Source organism: Carcharhinus amblyrhynchos, chromosome 26, assembly GCF_965287045.1.
Source record: "Carcharhinus amblyrhynchos chromosome 26, sCarAmb.v2.hapA, whole genome shotgun sequence".
Taxonomy (NCBI): Eukaryota; Metazoa; Chordata; class Chondrichthyes; order Carcharhiniformes; family Carcharhinidae; genus Carcharhinus; species Carcharhinus amblyrhynchos.
The window spans coordinates 40,883,758-40,902,662 of record NC_137349.1 but is presented as its reverse complement, the minus strand read 5'-3'; the positions used below and the strand labels follow the sequence as shown (position 1 = coordinate 40,902,662).

Here is an 18,905-nt window from a genome sequence, read left to right as displayed (position 1 = left end):
AATGGAAGGAAGTCAGTGAACTCAAATACCATCTTATTGAGTCCTGGGCTGAGGAGCATGTTGTAGAGAGTATGGCCTCTGACCCGCGTGACATGGGGCGCAGCCTCGGGCCCGCGTGACTTGCCCAAAAGGATTGCAAATATTTTATTTTTATTTGGTAATTTTAATCTGCGATTAATAATTTTGCTAGATGTTAAGCACCCAATTTTTGAGTGCGCTTTGCAAGTTTGTTCATTTTTTCATCAGCATGAGATATTTCAAGATTCTTCCAAGTCAATGAAGCACGGTACTTTTGAAGCTTGGTCTCTGTTGTAATGTAGGAGTAACAACTTTACACACACCAGGATCCCACAGTTATCAATGTGTTAAATAATCATGCAGTTTGTTTTAGTGATAGGAATAGACTGGGAGGGACTGGGAAATCTTCCTGCTTTTTGAGCTGTACCATCAAGTCTTCCAGTTTGGAGCAAGATTGATATTAAGCGCTGAGGATTTTTGGACTATAAGTAATGAGAACCATTTGAGATGGTTAAGAGCATTATACAGATATTTGCACAAGATTACGATAGATTGTAGAATTTTTAGACGTAGACATAGAAAATAGGAGTAGGAAGAGGCCATTCGGCCATTCGAGTCATTCAATATGATCATGACTGATCCTCTATCTCAACAGCATACTCTCACTCTCTCCCCAGTACACCTTCAGAGTCTAGAAGGCGACACAGTGAGTTAGCGCTGCTGCCCCACAGTGCCAGGGGCCCGGGTCCAATTCTGTGTGGAGTCTGCACGCTCTCTCCCCATGTCTGCATGGGGTTCCTCCAGGTGCTCCGGTTTTCTCCCACAGTCCGAAAGACGTGCTGGCTAGGGTGCTAAATTCTCCCCCCGTGTAATCTGAACAGGCACCGGAATGTGGCAACTGGGGGATTTTCACAGTAACTTCGTTACAGTGTTAATGTAAGCCTACTTATGACACTAATAACTAAACTTAAAAACATCTATTTTCTTCTTAAATATATTCAGTGACTTGGCCTCCACAGGTCTATGGGAAACAATTCAGCATCTCTGAAGTCCTAAATGATCTACCGTGCAAGCTAAGACTTTGACCCCTTATCCTAGACACCCCCGCCCCGAGTGGCAGCAGTGTGCACCATCTACAAAATGCACTGCAGCAACTCACCAAGGCTCCTTCCAGCAGCACCTTCCAAACCCATGACTGCTACCATCTAGAAGCACAAGGGCAGCAGATAACTGGCAACACCACCATCAGCAAGCTCTTCTCCAGGTCACACACCATCCTGACTTGGAAATACATCGGCTGTTCCTTCGCAGCTGCTGGGTCAGAATCCTGGAGCTCCCTCCCTAAAAGCACTTTGGTGTACCTATGCCACAGGGAATGCAGCAATTCACCAACATCTTCTCAAGGGGCAATTAGGGATAGACAATAAATCATAGAATCATACAGCACGGAGGCCCTTCGGCCCATTGTGTCCACGCCGACATACACGAAACACCTGAACTCCCACCTAATGCAGCACTTGGCCCTTTAGCCCTGAACGTCATGGGGTGCCAAGTACTCATCCAGGTACTTGTTAAAGGATGTGAAGCATCCCACCTCCACCATCCTCCCAGACAGCGCATTCCAGACCCTCACCACCCTCTGGACAAAAACGTTTTTTCCTCACAATCCCCTAAACCTCCCGCCCCTCACCTCGAGCTGATATCCCCTTGTGACTGACCCTTTAACTGCAGGAAAAAACCTGCTCCTTATCCACTCTGTCCATGCCCCTCACAATCCTGTACATCATACTCTAGCTGTGGCCTCCCAGAGTTCTTTACAACTCCAACATGACTTCCCTCTTTTTTGTAATCTATGCCTCGATTGATAAAGTTAGAAGTCTCACAACACCAAATTAAAGTCCAACAGGTCCACCTGGCAGCACGAGCCCTTGGAGCACCGCTCCCCCACCAGGTGAGCGGGAACCACGCTCACAAACAGGGCATATACAGACATAAACCCAATTTACGAGGCAATGGTTGGAATGCGAGTCTTCAGAACTAATCAAGTTTTAAAGGTACAGACAATGTGAGTGGAGTTAGGATTAAGCACAGGTTGAAGAGATGTGTATTGTCTCCAGACAGGACAGTTAGTGAGATTTTGCAAGCCCAGGCCAGTCATGAGGGTTACAGATAGTGTGACATGAACCCAAGATCCCGGTTGAGGCCTTCCTCGTGTGTGTGAGGAACTTGTCCATCAGTTTCTGCTCAGCAATTCTGCATTGTCATGTGTCGTGAAGGCCGCCTTGGAGAATAATTACCCGAAGATCAGAGGCTGAATGCCTCGTATTCCAACCATCATCTTAATTGAGTTCGTTCCGTACACACCCTGCCCGTGAACACAACTCCTCACCCACCCGATGAAGGAGTGAGACCCCGAAAGCTCTCGTGCTGCCAAACAAACCCGACGGACTCCAACCCGGTGTTGAGACGTCTTACTGTGCCCACCCCAATCCAATGCCAGCATCTCCACATCAGCAATTGATAAAGGCAATATGTCTTTAAATGTTGGCCTAGCCAGTTTTATTTGCTATGGTTTATTAATAACAATAGGTTATAAGCTTCCATCTCATGAGGCAAAGGCCATGATTTTTAAAGTGTTGATATTCTGTCCTAAAATAGCTAATCTGGGTAAAGAGCTTGACGTGATACAAGTCATTGAAACATCTTATAAAATATATTTGTATGTATAGAATAATTTGGCTTAATCCCAATATTTTGAATGGAAAACAAAATTGAGATGCAGACACAATTTGGGTATTCATGTTTTAATATAAAACGAAATACTACAGATGCTGGAAATCTGAAATAAAAACAAAAAACTCAGTTCTGGCTGCATCTGTGGAGAGGGAAACAGAGTTAATGATTCGAGTCTGAATGACTTCTTCACAGCACCTTCTGAAGCTTAGTAATATGTTTTTCTTGTTGCAGACCAGGAGCTGAGGAATGTCATTGACAAACTGGCACAGTTTGTGGCCCGGAATGGCCCGGAATTCGAGAAGATGACGATGGAGAAACAGAAAGAAAACCCTAAGTTTTCTTTTCTGTTTGGAGGTGAATACTACAATTATTACCAGTACAAGCTGGCAATCGAACAGCAACGTAAGTATAAAGACAGCATTCAGAAATAGTAAATCTACAGGGTATTAAAAAAGAGGCAGGAAATTGTACTGATGCCTTTAATCTTTTAAGGCTTACAGCTTCCTCCATTATGGTTGAACCTTAATTATAGAAATGAAAGTTCCTTTCTATCTCTGGCTGTTTGCTTTCACTCTTTCTCCAAATACAACCCCTCATTGAGAAAATTTGCTGGTGTATATTACCATTAATTCGCTCAGTTAGAAAGACTAAAGGAACGTTTACATTAAATGGAAGGTAAGAAAAACAATCCCGTTCTGCAAAAGTATGATCAATATTTTGTTAGTCTACTTTGATAATTATGGGGTAATGAATAACTCGTACTCTACATGACCAAGTTTGATTATGTGACCAATTTGATTATCAATGCTCAAGTTTTGGTGACCGTATTTTTCAAAAATATCCAAAGTAACATCAAAAGTGTTTATTTTAATGTGTTACATGTATATATTTCAGTCTAATTTGGGTATCCTGGCAACTTCGAGCCTATGAGTGTTACTAATACCTGAATCACAGTAACTAGATGAAATTAATTCCAGGAAAACAACTAACATATTGGTTAGGAACTGATTTTTAAAAATAACAGCACAGTAGTTGGTGTCACTTTGAGATTCTGTGTTTTCCAAGAAACAGGTTTGTCATCTGAGTTATCAATAGCTTTCTATTTACAGAGAAATAATAAAAGAGGGAATGCTTGTAAGGGAGCAGTTTTATATTTGAACAACCTTTGAAGATGTAAGTAGCCATTCAGTATTACAGAACTTGAGCACTGCTGAAAAGAGAGACTAGTCGAAGCTTTTTCTCTTGCACTTATGAGGATTCTTCACAAGTACCAATATAAGGGGAAAACAACAATTTATACTGTGAGAAGAGAATGCTGTTGGTTGACAAGTGGACTCTGACAGAGGCGTTACCGTGGAAAGTGCACCATGATGGTGACTGACAAATAACTGCCACGCATTGTTTGAAATTTAAACCAGCATCACCTTGATTAGTCAAGGCCTCATTGGCCTAGCCAGTGACATCAGTCACGCCCACATCCAAGAATGAATAACATAAAACAATTGGAAGTTTGTGATTTAAATTGCTTTTTTAGATAGTTCCCAATGTATGGCTTTTGCCCATGGGAAGCTTGCACTGCCCAGGCAATTGCTGTGCAAACCAACTCAGAATCTCAGAGCTGTTGGGCAGAGGTTCCCCAGCACATTTAAAGGACTATGCTGCAGTTGTACTGTTCTGGAAAGGCCCATTATTTTGGAATGTTGCATCACAGAACCATAGAATCCCGACCGTAGGAGGAAGCCCATTGAGTCTGCACCGACCACAATCCCACCCTGTTAATCACCTGACACTAGGATCAATTTAGCATGGCCAATCAACCTGAAGCCAGAATTGAACCTGGGTCCTGGTGCTGTCAGGCAGCAGCGGTAACCACTGTGCCACCATGCTGCCCACTCTGTATTTGGTGATGGGAGTAGTTTCTGTTGAGTGCTCACTGAACCACTAATGCACTTCCCTGGTATTAATTGACAGAACAATTTCTAGCACAACATGACTCACCATGTGGGATTAGCAGGGTAAATGTTGGGGGGGGGGGGGGAAAGGGGAAGGAATGAAAGATTTTTCAGGGCTATAAGGAAAGGGCGAGGGAGTGGAACTTGCTGAATTGCTCTCATAGAAAGCCACTGCAAACTCAGCGACCTAAGTTGCCTCTTCCTGTGCAGTAATCATTCTATTCTATATGTTCAGCCTCCCGTGATGTGGGAGTGGGGAGAACAAAGGCTGTAGATTGGATGTGTACTCTTGTGGATCTTGCTAACCACTGTGCCGAGGGTAGTTAAATTGGAAGCTCATCAGAATGCTGGGTCATTTGAAATTTTTATGACACTCATTTATCAATTTGTTAGATATCATTAGCAAGGAACGTAAAACAAAAGCAAGGAAATGGAATTGAGATGCATGTCTGCCCTGATCTAGTGGAGCAGGTTCAAGAGATTCAGTGGTCTATCCCTGTTCATCCCTTAAAATTGTAGAATAGGGATCCTAGCACAAAGCAACCAAATCCTACCCGAGGAGAGGGTGACAGAGGGCAATGCTGAACATTTCCATCTTACTATTATCAAAGTACTTTCCACCACAGCTTAGTGTAACCTCTGGGAGCAGGGTATTTTGAATGTTGTGCTGAGGTAGGTGTAGAGAGCACCAACAATACACCGTACTAAAATGAAATCTGGGAAAGTTAGGCGCTAAGCTAATAGTCTTGAGATTGTAATGAGAAAGCTTTGAGTATAGTTGACTAGTGACTCTTCCACTTCTTGGACTTGTCCTGTTGCATATATTGTCTGATGGGAAATGTATCTGATCTACTGTACACTAAAGCAGAATTTACCAAATGCTTTACAAAATTTAACCAATTAAGTGCCCCAGCTAAGTGAAAATTTTGTGAATTACCTTGTGGATGACCTAAAATTCACCAGGTAGAAAAGGAGGAATAGCTCAAAGTAGCATTTCAAATCAGGACACCATACATTAAATTGGACAACTCCTATAGTGGCATCCTTTCCTGACCTTATGGGAGATCTGTTTGGCTTTTCCATAACTCATTTTGAGGTCTCGGAGTGTCACGGATGAGACTGGCGTTCATATATTGACCACCTCTTCAGAAAGTGTTGGTGAGTTGCCACTGCAGCCCACTTAGTGACTGCACTCCCACACAACCATTAGCTAGGGGATTCCAGGAAATGGCCGTAGCTATCCAAATCAGAAGGGAGTGAATCTGTGGAATTCTTCACCGTAGAGGTTGGGTCATTAAGTATGTTCAAGACTGATTTTTAATCAATAAGGGATTCTTAGGGCTATGGGGATAAGACAAGAAGGTGGCGTTGAGAATTATCATATAAGATTGGTCATGATTTCATTGGGAAAGCAGGCTGGGTGGGCTGAATGGCCTATTTCTGATCCTATTAATGTCCTAAGTGCTGGTCAAATTGCATGATCACAGTTGAACAAGTTACAAATTCCCTGATTTCCACCCTCCAGTGTACTTTTATGGTGATATTTTATGTCCTCCCCAGTGATGAGTAGGAGGCTGAGAGGCCATTCAATCAGATAGAATCATGGTGGGTGGGCTCCATGTCACTTTCCCACCTTCACTCAATTAAGCCCATGGAAGGAAGGCCTGTAGTTGGCCATGCCACTTCACCACTAATTGAGGCCGTTATGTAGGCAGTTAGTGCCGGCTTAAGGGCCTCGTTCACTGTGGCTGGTATCAGCCCAGCAGCAAGCCAGCCGATTGCCATGTAGAGAGCACAACAAGCAAACCTGTACTGGCTGCTTATGGTCTGCGGGAGGGAGGAGGGAATTGTTCCCTCATTTGATCGAGGGACCTGGGAGGGGGGAGGAGGGCTCAGCTTCGAGCCACCTCCAGACTTGCTGCTGACCTCTTCCCCCACAAATCCAACCCCAACAAACCCAACCCCAACAAACCTCTCCCTTTACTTACTTCTGTTGTGGGTTACTCCATGACCCTCCCTGGTAATGTTGCTGAGCAAATTCTCTGACTGGCAATTCTTGGCTGGGTAGGACTTCCTGCCCTCAGAGCCTGTGGAGGATGTCCCACTGGCCTGTTAATTGCTTGATTGGTTTGTAATTTGACATTCTCCAAAGGAGATAATGCAGGTGTCTCGCTGGCTCTCCAATTGGCAGTCGAGACCTCAGTCCCCGTCATAGAATTCTGACTGCTTTCCCAGCACTGTGTTTAGAAGTATTGATTCCCTTATCTTTCAACCTGCTTGGGAGTGAAAGAAGTACAAACTAGTCACACAGTCATCAACTTAGCTGTACTTAAGAATTTGAGTTTAAAGTAAAATGCTGGTAACATAGGTAGACAGTTGTCACAACCCAGCTGGAAACTTATTTTACTTTTAGCTTGGCTGAGAGATGGAATTTTCCACTGAGAATTGTTAGGGACCAGATCAGAAACCCCTAGCTTTATTATGAAGTTTGACTAGACCCCAATTTTTAAAAAATTTTTGACATTAATGTGAGATAAGGGGCAGAATTTTGATTGGCGGAGCATGCTGGTAAAATCGTATGAGAGCTGAGAAATCAAGATCATGCTTAATTTCTCAGCTCTTGCGATTTTATGAGAGTTGGATGTCCAGTGAGAGACTGAATAACTTATTCAGATATATTTAGATTTGAATTTCCATGTGTTTAGTGAGTCTGGCGCTCAATCATCTGAGCTCACTTGCCATTATGGCCTTACCAGGAGATGTTCTCCCTGGCGAGGAAAGTACCTGCTCCCCACAAGCGGGAAACAGTCCTGTTGACCTCATTGGTGCAACTGGAGGCTATTGAGACCTCCCAGGGAGGCTGTGGGTAAGGCACTGCCCATTGGGCTGCCAGCCAGGCACTTGGGTACTGCCCACTGGGCTGGGTTTAGGGCCAGTGGTAGCTCAGCACGAAGTGGGGGAGGCAAACTCGCTGTGCTCTCTGCAATGGGATCAGATTGGGGAGGGGGAACGGGACCCGCTGCGCACTCTGTAATGGAATTGGATCAGGTGGATAAGGGAAGGGGCTGGTTGAACATTCCACAACAGAATTGAGGAGAGTTGTTCTGCAACAGGATTGTATCCGGGGAGGGGCGTCACTACCACTCTAGTTGCAACTGTATTGGGGAAGGGAGAACCCAATTGGTCTTGGTGGCAGGGGGCTAGATGCCCATGAATTCTGGGCTTCGCAGTTGGCCATGGGCCCCCACAGTTGCGGGGAGGGGGGCAAGCTGGTTGAGGCTGCCTGCAGTAGCAGAGGCCTGGCAGCATTCTCTCTCTGTGTCAGAGCCCTGCAGTTGCTATTGAGCATGTGCAGAATCACATGCTCACTCTGCAGGCTGGCTGGCCTACTGCCTATAGCAGCTAGAAATGGTCTACATCATTTTTTCAGTGACTAAGTGCTAAAGGTTGGGCCCAACGCACCCAAAAACAGATCAGGGATTCTCCCATTTTCATGCTTGCTGAACACTTAGAATCAATCTCATAAAATTCCGCCCAAGGTGTTTCATTCCATTTGTAATTCTGTTGATACACTAGGAAGCATTTATCAAAACAAACTTCATATTAACAATACAGTTTAACTATAACCAATAAATTAGCTTAAATTTTACCAATTGAAATATTTAAACATGTCAAGGTACACTGAACTGCTAATCTATCTCTATTTGTTCTAATTCAAGCAATATTCCTCTTATAAACTCCTCTTTAAAATCAGTTAGCAAACAGCACAAGCTTATGTACTTGCTAACAATCCTAGATCTTTGAATGCTTCTGGAGAGAGAGAGAGAGAGAGAGACACCGGCCTTCTGACAGTCAAACAGCAGCCTTCAGAGAGAGAGGCAGAGATACACCTTGCTTCTTTCAGAACCATTCAGAAACTGCTTGCTTTTCCCTGGAAGCTTAACTCTTCCCACTAGCACATAACTGTCTCTTGTCAGTCAACCTGATGAAAACCCTACTCTGAAATGCCTGGGGGAAAAAATAAACAAAAATGCATTAGCTCTGATTAAAACAAACATCCCATTAGCTAAGATCAATTATTTATTTGCATTCTCAGTTTATGAGCTGCCTGGTGCAGACAAATCAGCACTGTGTAAACAGCTGAATTCTAAACATACCTGTTACAAGAAACATGATATAAATAAATTACTTAAAGGCACAGTATCATCACAAAATGCAAGAAACATTTTCTATCTGTCTATAATTTTAACCAATTACCATGCATCTACTCTGCTTTTACTTTTCATTTTTATCAGGAGTTCTGTTTCTTTTCATTTAACCATTGGGCCAAAAATGGCAAGTTCATACTTGTATTGGTATGTATGCTTATGGTTTATGCTTTTGTTTGATAGGGTGAGTGGCATTACACACAAAAAGACAAAAAATATTCTTACTGAAAATTTCTAATTGGCTTTTGAATTGTAACTATTTAAATTTGAAGGCACTGGTTATTTTGTTTGCCTACATGTTGTAAACTTCCATGCTGTAAACCTCTATAACTCTATAAAATACTTCAAGATGTCGTAAAGGTATTTGCAGCGCAGAAAGAGACCATTCAGCCCAATGAGTCCAGTCAGTCCTGCTCCCCCATTCAACGCCATAGCTCTGCAAGTTCATTTCCTACAAGTGCCCATCCAATTACCTTTTGAAATCATTGTTTTAACATTTACTGTCCTTGTGGGCAGCAAGTTTTCAGGTCAGTACCTCTGTTTGTTTTAGTTCTTTCATGGGATATGGGTATCGCTGGTTAGGACAGTATTTACTGTCCATTCCTAATTGTCCTTTGCTGCACAATAAAGCTTTTTGTCATGTTCTCCTGCACCTCTTGCCTAAAATCTTAAATCTCTGTCCCCTAGTCCTTTTTCAATCAATGAATGGGAAAGTTTGCCTTGCCTACCTTGTCTATCCTTATCATCTTATATTCCTCCAGAAAATCTCCTTTGCTCTGAGAAAATAGACCCAACCTTTCCAATTTAACCCTCACCCCAACCCTGAAAATATTCTGGTAAATCACATCTGCGTCTCTCCAGGACCAATGCGTCATAAGCTTTTGTACTCAAGTGTCTTTATTTGTGAAACCCAAGACCCCAAATGCTTTGCTCACTGATCAAAATATCCTGATACACATACGTCAATCTTAGAAAGTATCCCCCAGTTATTTCTGTTCCTGCATACTCTTCAGAGCTGAACCGTTGAGTTTATATTGCCTTTCCATGTCCAAGGTGCCATAGTGCATCACCTCATACTACTTTGCAGTGAATTCCATCTGCCACTTGTCTGTCCGTTTTGTTAGCCCACTTTTTTTTTATTTATTAGTGTTGCAAGTAAGTTTACATTAACACTGCAATGAAGTTACTGTGAGGCCGAAGGGCCTCTTTCTGCAGTGTAGACTCTGAGTCTGTGAGATCTGTTGCAGACAATTTGTATCATCCTTCCTATTTGCCACTCCTCCAGTTTTGATACCATCTACAAATGTTGAAACATTACTCTCATTCCAAACACCAAGTCACTTGTACACTGAAAGAAACAGTGGTTCTAGCACTGACCCTTGGGGAAGATGATTGCTTGCTACTCTTCAGTCTGATAAGCAACTTCTGTACTACAACTCGTTGCTTGCTATCCTAAAGCAATTTCTTATCCAGTTGCACATTGGTTTTCCTATTCCATAAGCCTCAATTTTATGAATCAGTCTTTTATGTGGTACCTTGTCAAACAATTTCTTAACATTCATGTAGTCAACCCATAACATTCCTTCATTAACCTTCTCTGTTACTTCATCAAAAATTCAATTAGATTAGTTGGGCATAATCTGTCTTCTACAAATCCGTACTGGTTCTCCTTAATTAGCGCAAATCTGTCCGTTGTGCTTTTCCAAGAGTTCCAAAACCTTACTGAAATGTAGTTGCTGGTATTGTGCTTGTACCATTTCTGGAATAAGGGTGTCACATTTGCCACTCTCCAATCTTCTGGCATCTCTCCTATGTCTAGGGAAGATTGAAATGTCAAGGCAAGCTCTTCTAATGTCTCCATATCCCCTTCCTATAAGATCCCGGGATGCACGTCTGACAAGCTCGCTTATCTATCTTCAGCGTTGCCAACCTTTCCAGTACCTCCCTTTCAATTTTCACGCTATTCATTGCCTCGAGTATCTCCACTTCTGCTATTCTACCTTTTCTTCTTCCTTAATAAACATTGGTATGAAGAACTCTTAAGTATTCTAACCTTGCCCTGCACCTCTAAGCAGTTACCATCCTCTTTTTGCCTCATAAGACCCACTTCACCTCTTACTACCTGCTTACTATTTACATGTTTATAGAAGATTTTTGAATTCGTTTTAATGTTAACAGCCATTCTATTTTCATTATCTCTCTCTCTCTCTCTTAGTCTTACTTTCCTCTTCAATTGCCATCTCAACCTATTCTATTTGTCCTGGTTTTCACTTGACGAACTTGCCTGACATGCATCATGCACCCTCTTTTTTTGTGTCATCATAACCTTTTTCTTCTTTGTCATCCAAGGAGCCCTATCTTGCCCTTTTTACACTGCACCTAGTCTGTACTTGAAGCACATCTTCCTTAAAGATCACCATAGTTACATTACAGATTTTCCTGCTGGTCTCTATTTCTAGTTTAACCTGGCTAGATCCTTTCTCTTTGTGTTGAAATGAGCTCTCCCAATTTAGAACTTCTATATCAGATTGTTCTTTGCTATTTTCCATTATTAATCTAAAACCTGTGATACGATGATCACTGTTGGCCAAATGCTCCCCCATAGACACTTGACCCAATCGGCCTACCTCATTTTCTAGTATCGGATCGAACAATGCTTCACCTCTGGTTGGACCAAGAACATGCTGGTGAAGGAAGCTCTCCTTGAACACAGATCAGAAATTCCTCAATGTTTGAGTAATTAAAGTCCCTCAGTAACACTATTACATTTCAGTGATTTTCTTGCAGAATTGATCCTTGATGTTCTCACTATTAGGAAGCCCAAGTAGCTTCTCTACTCTAACCAAACAGACTCTGTCCTTGCCTTCAAAAGGAAACCCTCTCTTTGCAAAACTACAATGTCTAATTACTCATTACTGGTACCTACCTCCCTTTTTCCTTTTCTGTCTTTCCTGAATACTCTATACGCTTGTATGTTAAATAGGGCACTCTCACCATCTTTAAGCCACATTTCTGTTCTTAGCACTACATCATATTCCTTCCTATTTGTGCTTTTAGTACCCAACCTTTGTGTGTAAATGTATATGCATAGCTATCCTGTTTTTGCATTCCTTGTGGTCATTGTTAACCTGCTCCTATCTAAAAGGTACTATTTCCTTTGCAAATCAGTGAAGAACACATCTGATTGTAGTAAATCAAGGCATGCATTCAGTTTACAGGAGGGGCAGATCATCTGTTTTCATGCAAAAGACAGCACCATTGACAATGCAACCTTCGCTCAGTATTTTATTTAGTATTAACCTAGATTATGTGCCAAGGTCCCTGGTTGGGATGTGAACTCACAACATTCTGGCTTGGGTGAGTATGCTGTTCCTGAGCCACGTCTGATATGTGGTCATATCCATTCTTGGATTTTTCTAACCAGCTGAAATGTGACCAAATTCAACCAATAGACTGTAGGAGTAATTGGTTCTACTGATGAATTGAATGTCATAGCAATAGCAACATGAAATGCTATTCAGAGTGACAAAGACCATTGAATATAATTACATGTTTGCAGTCAGTGGTGGAACAGAATGTTCTTGCTGATAAGTGGAAGAAAATATTCCTGCAACAAAATTGTTTCTGTTTCTGGTCAAAAGATTGTATTTTAGAAAGCAAAATTCCCGTTTTGCTGTCCTGGGTATATAGAACAGAACAGCACAGTACAGGCCCTTCGGCCCTTGATGTTGTGCCAAGCTATATCTGAACCCAAGATCAAGCTCCTTAAATGTTCAGTTTTGGTATGGCATTGAATCATGTGGACCAGAAAGGATCTCCAGTCTGGTCTTGCAAGGTCAATGAGGTCATCTACCCTGAATTAATTAGCTTCTGGAAAGTTGACAGGCCATCTCAGTGTCCTTGAGCTGGTTAAAGGAAAGGGTCACACACGTGATTGGATGTGCAGTGAAATCCGGTTTAAGATAGGTGTCTGGTGAGGATAATATCAAGTCTAGCTCAGTTGTGCCTTTACCTGGTGAATAATTTATTCCTGAGGCACCAGAAGGCCTGCACTGCCCAAGGACCTGGATCTCTGCATGGTCTCGAAGAAGGGGGGGGGTGGTGTTATAAAGAGAATTGCATCAGAGATACTGACAGAAGTTGAACCGTATTGTTCACTTTGTGATGAAAAACATGAAATGGTGGAATATTTAACATTAACTTATTTCTGTTCTTTTTGCAGTGTTGTGCAATCCGTCAGGGCAGGAAAGTGAACCTCCAGCTCAAGCCCCTGTGCCAGCTCCAATCCCAGCCCCAGTTCCTCCTCCTGCCTCCACAGCTGTGCCAGTCCCAGCTCCTGCCCCAACTCTAACTCAACCACCTACACCTCCAGCTCCTGGCCAGCCACAGCTGGAGGAGCTGATACAGCAGAGCCTGTGGAATCTGCAACAGCAGGAGCAGCACCTCCTCATGCAGAGACAGGTCAGTAACTGTACCGGGCAGCATTCAATTGATGAGCTCATGTTCCATTATCCTGGCATACTATAAATCCAGTTACACATTATGAGATGTAACAATTCATCAGAACCAATACCGAATATGCATTTATGTAATTTGCTCTTATCCTTTGATTCTTTCTCATAACTAATGAAGCTTTTTTCATTTTTGCACAGGAACAGATAACTGCAGCAATTGCCTTGGCAATGGAACAGCAAATTCAGAAGCTCCTGTCAGAGACGCAGCTGGACATGACCGAGTTTGACAGTCTCTTACAGCCCATTATTGACAGCTGTACCAAAGATGCCATCTCAGTATGGTGTCTCTTTTATTATCTCTGCACATTGGCCCTGTATAAAACCATGATTCATGTTGTCGCTGAGCCTTTATCTTTAACTTTAGCTACCAAAGCTTATATCAAAGCACTCAGGTCAACACAGTTTGTGATGGAGTGAAGGGAGAGGTGTAATACTATTTGTGCCATAGCTCAAGATGACACAGACTAAACGGCTCTGAAAGGCTTGACTCCTGGCTTATGTTGAGTTATCTGACATCATTAAAGGCAGCAGTAGGTTTACTAGAATTAGGTTCGCCATCCCCAGTGCAGAGGCAATGCTAGAATTCCACTTCACTAACCAGTGTGCCTGGAATGTGTTTGTACATATGGACACTGAGTTCAGACACAGTCAGAGTTGGCACTGACTGTGGTCAGCTATCATCGGTACATTCAATCTGGACTTTCACATGGAGAACAGTCACATTGCCAGATTTTTTGGAGGGAGGTTTCATTCTTGTGGAACTAGTTCCAATTTTTGATGCCACATTCAACAGCAGGTAGAAAATGAGAGTATGAAGAAAAGTAAAAATACATTGCTACTGTTTTGGTGGTCACAGTTATCTGGTTTTTGAGAGTGAGTAATGTATCAATGAGTAATTAAGCAGGCGAGTGGCGGGGCGGGGGGAATGTGGGAGGTGGACTTTTTTCCTTGGAGCGTAGGAAGTTTGGGGATGATCTTAGAGTCTATAAAATAATGAGGGGCATAGATCACCTAGATAGTCAATATCTTTTCCCAAGGTAGGGGAGTCTAGTACTCATTTCATCTCATTTCATTTTTATTTGTTATGCATGGACCAATTCATACAAGTGCACCACTCTGCACAATGATAACCTGAAGCTTGTGCTTGGTCTGAGTGGGAGCTTCAGGTTGCTGTTTGACGTAGAGCAGTGATGAGCAAACTAGGCTACTGAGTGAGTCACGAGTGGCCTTCCTTCATCTCAGTGGGCCACAAGATTGAAATCGGGCTTGTTCCCTAACTGTGACCCCACATGCCAAATATTTCATATCGTATTATAGAAAATGCTTTGTTATTCATGTATTAATAGAACTATCATCAACTTCGAATGGTTAGAAACAGAAGAAATATTCATACCTTGGAGGCAGAGGGAGCGTGCAACTCTCAGAATCAACGTTACGTGCAATTAGCACATAGATTATTTCATACGACCTTGCTTTACGTGCATATCACCTCAATCATAACCGTAGGAAGAAAACTGTGAAGATTGGAAATCAACGGAATATGGCAACCTTGCGTGTGGACTGCGGTCAACAGCATGTCTGTGGGCCACACTCAGAACCTAATAGCCACATGTGGCCCCCACTGACTTAGAGAGAATATTGCTCACATGCATGCACCCTTTATCCTACTTTCCACCTGTTGTACTGTATTTCAGAGAGTGATGTAAAGGCTAAATCGGGTTGTTTGAATCAACTTTGGAATATCCCAATGCTTCTAGCACTTTAACTATTACAGTTACCTCCTGAACCGTAGTTATATGGAGCAGTTGACAGTGAAAGGACGCTATTCAAAATTCCTGAACCTTGAGAACAACTGAAATTAAAACATTGTCATGTAATATTTTCTTTCCAATAAATTAGTAACACCTACCATTCAATTTTTTTGAAAGTTGACATTAAGGTCAGAAAGAAAAGCAAAAAGATTTTAATAGCTTTTTAATTATTTACTTTTGTGAATGATACTTATTCTTTAAGTTACTTGACTTATCACAGTTCAAAGAAGTGACCAACCTCTCCATGATCTCCTGCCATTTTCTTTTTTTCTTCCTTAGGCTGGTAAGAACTGGATGTTTAACAATGCAAAAACCCCACAGCACTGTGAACTAATGTCTGGCCACCTGAGAAACCGCATCACAGCTGAAGGAGCCCACTTTGAACTGCGTCTTCATCTGATCTACCTGATAAATGATGTACTGCATCACTGGTTAGTATCTGATGGATAGAAAATCCTGAGCATTTGATAGAAGATACCCAAAGCTCTTATGTATGACCGATATATTGGGGTGGGAGGAAATCCAGTCTGTATTTGGATTTGAGCAGGAATTTGGATGTGGTACTCTGATTTATCCCCATTCTGCAGAATCCCTCATCATTTCTCAGTAATCTAAGTGTTCGTCATGGTTTCACTGTGATGGAGATGTGGCGAGGCTGCAGGTGGCATCTCCAATATGCTGTGTCATGGAGTGGAGGCACATGGATATATCCTACATGAATCCCAGCTGTACCATCCTAGCAGACACCAAACCAAGATCAGGCACCCTTCCTTGAGGTTGCAGAGGAGGAAAATTACGGGTCAACTCACCCTGGATTACCTTCCAGCACCTCCTTATGACCACTTACAATAGAATGGTGCAAACACAGATCTAGTGCTCAAGGCAAGTATAATGCATGATACAGGGAAGGGGGAAAAGGCAAAAAATGGGGTCAAATTCTGTGTTTTACCATTGATATCAACTGTCCACATTACTCGTCTGTAGCACTTTCTTCAATGCCCAGATGTCAATCTGTCTATGCCAAACATCTTAGCCAATTCTGTATATTTTGTATCTTGTATATCTTGTATATCTTGTATTCCTACTATCTAATATCTGATCTGTTTTGAGTTAGTTTCTTTAACTATGACTATCATGTACTACTGCTTAGATCCATTCAGTGGGGACTGGGAATTAGATTCATGCTCCCGTTCCAGCTCTATGGGTACAAACAGTAAACATGCCCATCTTAGATCAAGAAATTAACCTGAAGCAGATGTTGCAGGTTAGGAGGCACAACCTCATGGTATATTCCACCAGATGAACATGCAGTCAGAAATCAGATAGATTCACACGTGCAGAAATGTGTTCTTTATATAAAAGATATAATGACCTGATTAGCGTAGTTCTGAGTAAGTAATTATTCAGAAGTTGTTGAACTCCAACTTTACTAATGAGAGCAAAACCTTTACAGCACTTCATTTCTGCTACTTCACAAAATTCTGAGACAAAATATACCACCCTGTGATTAAAACACAGACTGCAGGAGCTGTGATCCTGCAAATATACATGGATCTTTTTTCTCCACTGTTTTGAGCTCTACGGTGATGGTATCATTAACATTTCTGTGGTCAGTGGCATTGTATTTTATCATTTTACACATTTTATGTCTGTGAAATGTGTGCAAATGTACAGAAAAGTTCTAATATTGGAAATAATTGAATTTTTCCTTGTTTGTGGAACATGTAGTGCCTCACCTTTCTTTTGTTGTGTATTCACAGTCAGCGGAAACAAGCTCGAGACCTTCTCGCAGCCCTACAAAAGGTTGTGGTTCCTATTTACTGCACTAGCTTTCTTGCAGTGGAAGAGGACAAACAACAGAAGATTGCACGGGTAATTCTCCCCAAATGCTCATAAATCAGCTTATGTGCTACGAGAGGACAATAATATAATTTTTCAGAATTTTTAATCTTATTAATCTGTGGGGTGGCTGATCCCAACCCGGTCATCTCGGCAGTGCTGAATGATCTGGGAACCAACATCAGCCGCATCAAAACCCGCAACCCACGCTTCTGCTGCTTTCCAGCCAAGCTCCGTAACTTGGAGCAGCTCAGATGCACTAAAAGACTGGTAACTACACAAAATTTTAATCACGTACGTACTTAAAAAACTTAGATTTTTGTATTTATATGACGTATGTTGATTTAATATATCAAACTTCAGTAATTATATACTGAATGTTGCAGTGTGCTGCTTTGTTGTTTTTAATTTTTGTTGGCATCTAAAGTCGCATCAATTTTCATGTTAAAACTAAGTCATTTTGGAAAATAATTTGTGTAGTGCTGTGTTAAAACAGTATTTTATCAGACAGTTCCACATGAAGGCAGATATCTGCTTGCCCAGGTACATCACTTTTTCATTGTGTGTTCAAAATGCCAACTAAAAGCTGATTGGCACCATATATTTTGCTCAGTTCCCTTCCTCTCCCTACCCCATTTCAGTGATGTAATGCTCTAGTGGGGCAGCCCATTGTTTTATTGCTTGTGGGTTTCTACTGCAGGACATAACGATTTGACCTAAAATTGTCGTTATGCGTGACATTTGGGGGTGTGGGTATTTTCTGTTGCTTGGACTATGGCATATCACTTATGAGCATGGAATGCCTCTTGCACTCGATGCCAACATAAATTATTTTTCAAAGTGATTAATCTTTATACGATGCTAATAATGCCTTTGAAACTCGTCTGTAGGAAACAAGCTCCCTCTGCCAGCAATATGTCTTGTTCTGTTTAACCTCCTACCTGAAGTCGGACTCTAGGTTAATTTTAATTTTAAAAATCTTAGTATCAGCCCACGAGTGAAAAAGGTCCTAAAAAAGTTAATGGAAAACCTGGTTTTATGCCAAGACATATAGAGTCATAGAGCATGGAAACAGGCCCTTTGGCCCAACTTGTCCATGCCGCCCTTAAGCTAATCCCAATTGCCCACATTTGGCCCATATCCCTCGATGTCCATCATACCCATGTAACTGACTAAATGCTTTTTAAAAGATAAAATTGTACCTGCCTCTAATACGACCTCTGGCAGCTTGTTCCAGACACTCACCACCCTCTGTGTGAAAAAATTGCCCCCTGGACACGTTTGTATCTCTCCCCTTTCACCTTAAACTTATGCTGTCTAGTTTTAGACTCCCCTATCTTTGGGAAAAGATATTGACTATCTACCTTGTCTATGCCCCTCATTATTTTATAGACCTCTGTAAGGTCATCCCTCAGCCTCCTACGCTCCAGAGGAAAAAGTCCCAGTCTATCCAGCCTCTCCTTATAACTCAATCCATCAAGCCCCGATAGCATCCTAGTAAATCTTTTCTGCACTCTTTCTAGTTTAATAATATCCTTTCTATAATAGGTTGATCAGAATTGCACCCTGTATTCCAAGTGTGGCCTTACCAATGTCTTGTACAACTTCAACAAGACGTCCCAACTCCTGTATTCGATGTTCTGACTGAAACCAAGCATGCCGAATGCCTTCTTCACCACTCTGTCCACCTGTGACTCCACTTTCAAAGACCTATGCGCATGTACCCCGCGACCTCTTTGTTCTGTAACTCTCCCCAACACTTTACCATTTACTGAGTAAGTCCTGCCCTGGTTCAATCTACCAAAATACATCACCTTGCTTTTGTCT

At 42.0% G+C, this 18,905-nt stretch overlaps 1 protein-coding gene across 1 annotated transcript in view; it reads left to right on the top strand.

Annotated features, from left to right (window-relative positions):
• cherp (calcium homeostasis endoplasmic reticulum protein) overlaps positions 1-18,905 on the top strand; it is a 77,407-nt gene that overhangs the window by 6,116 nt on the left and 52,386 nt on the right. The window contains exons 2-6 of the mRNA XM_080213228.1: positions 2,986-3,156; positions 13,137-13,375; positions 13,567-13,704; positions 15,519-15,670; positions 17,000-17,111. Coding sequence (XP_080069354.1) covers positions 2,986-3,156; positions 13,137-13,375; positions 13,567-13,704; positions 15,519-15,670; positions 17,000-17,111 — 812 coding nt within the window. The remainder of the gene's footprint in view (positions 1-2,985; positions 3,157-13,136; positions 13,376-13,566; positions 13,705-15,518; positions 15,671-16,999; positions 17,112-18,905) is intronic.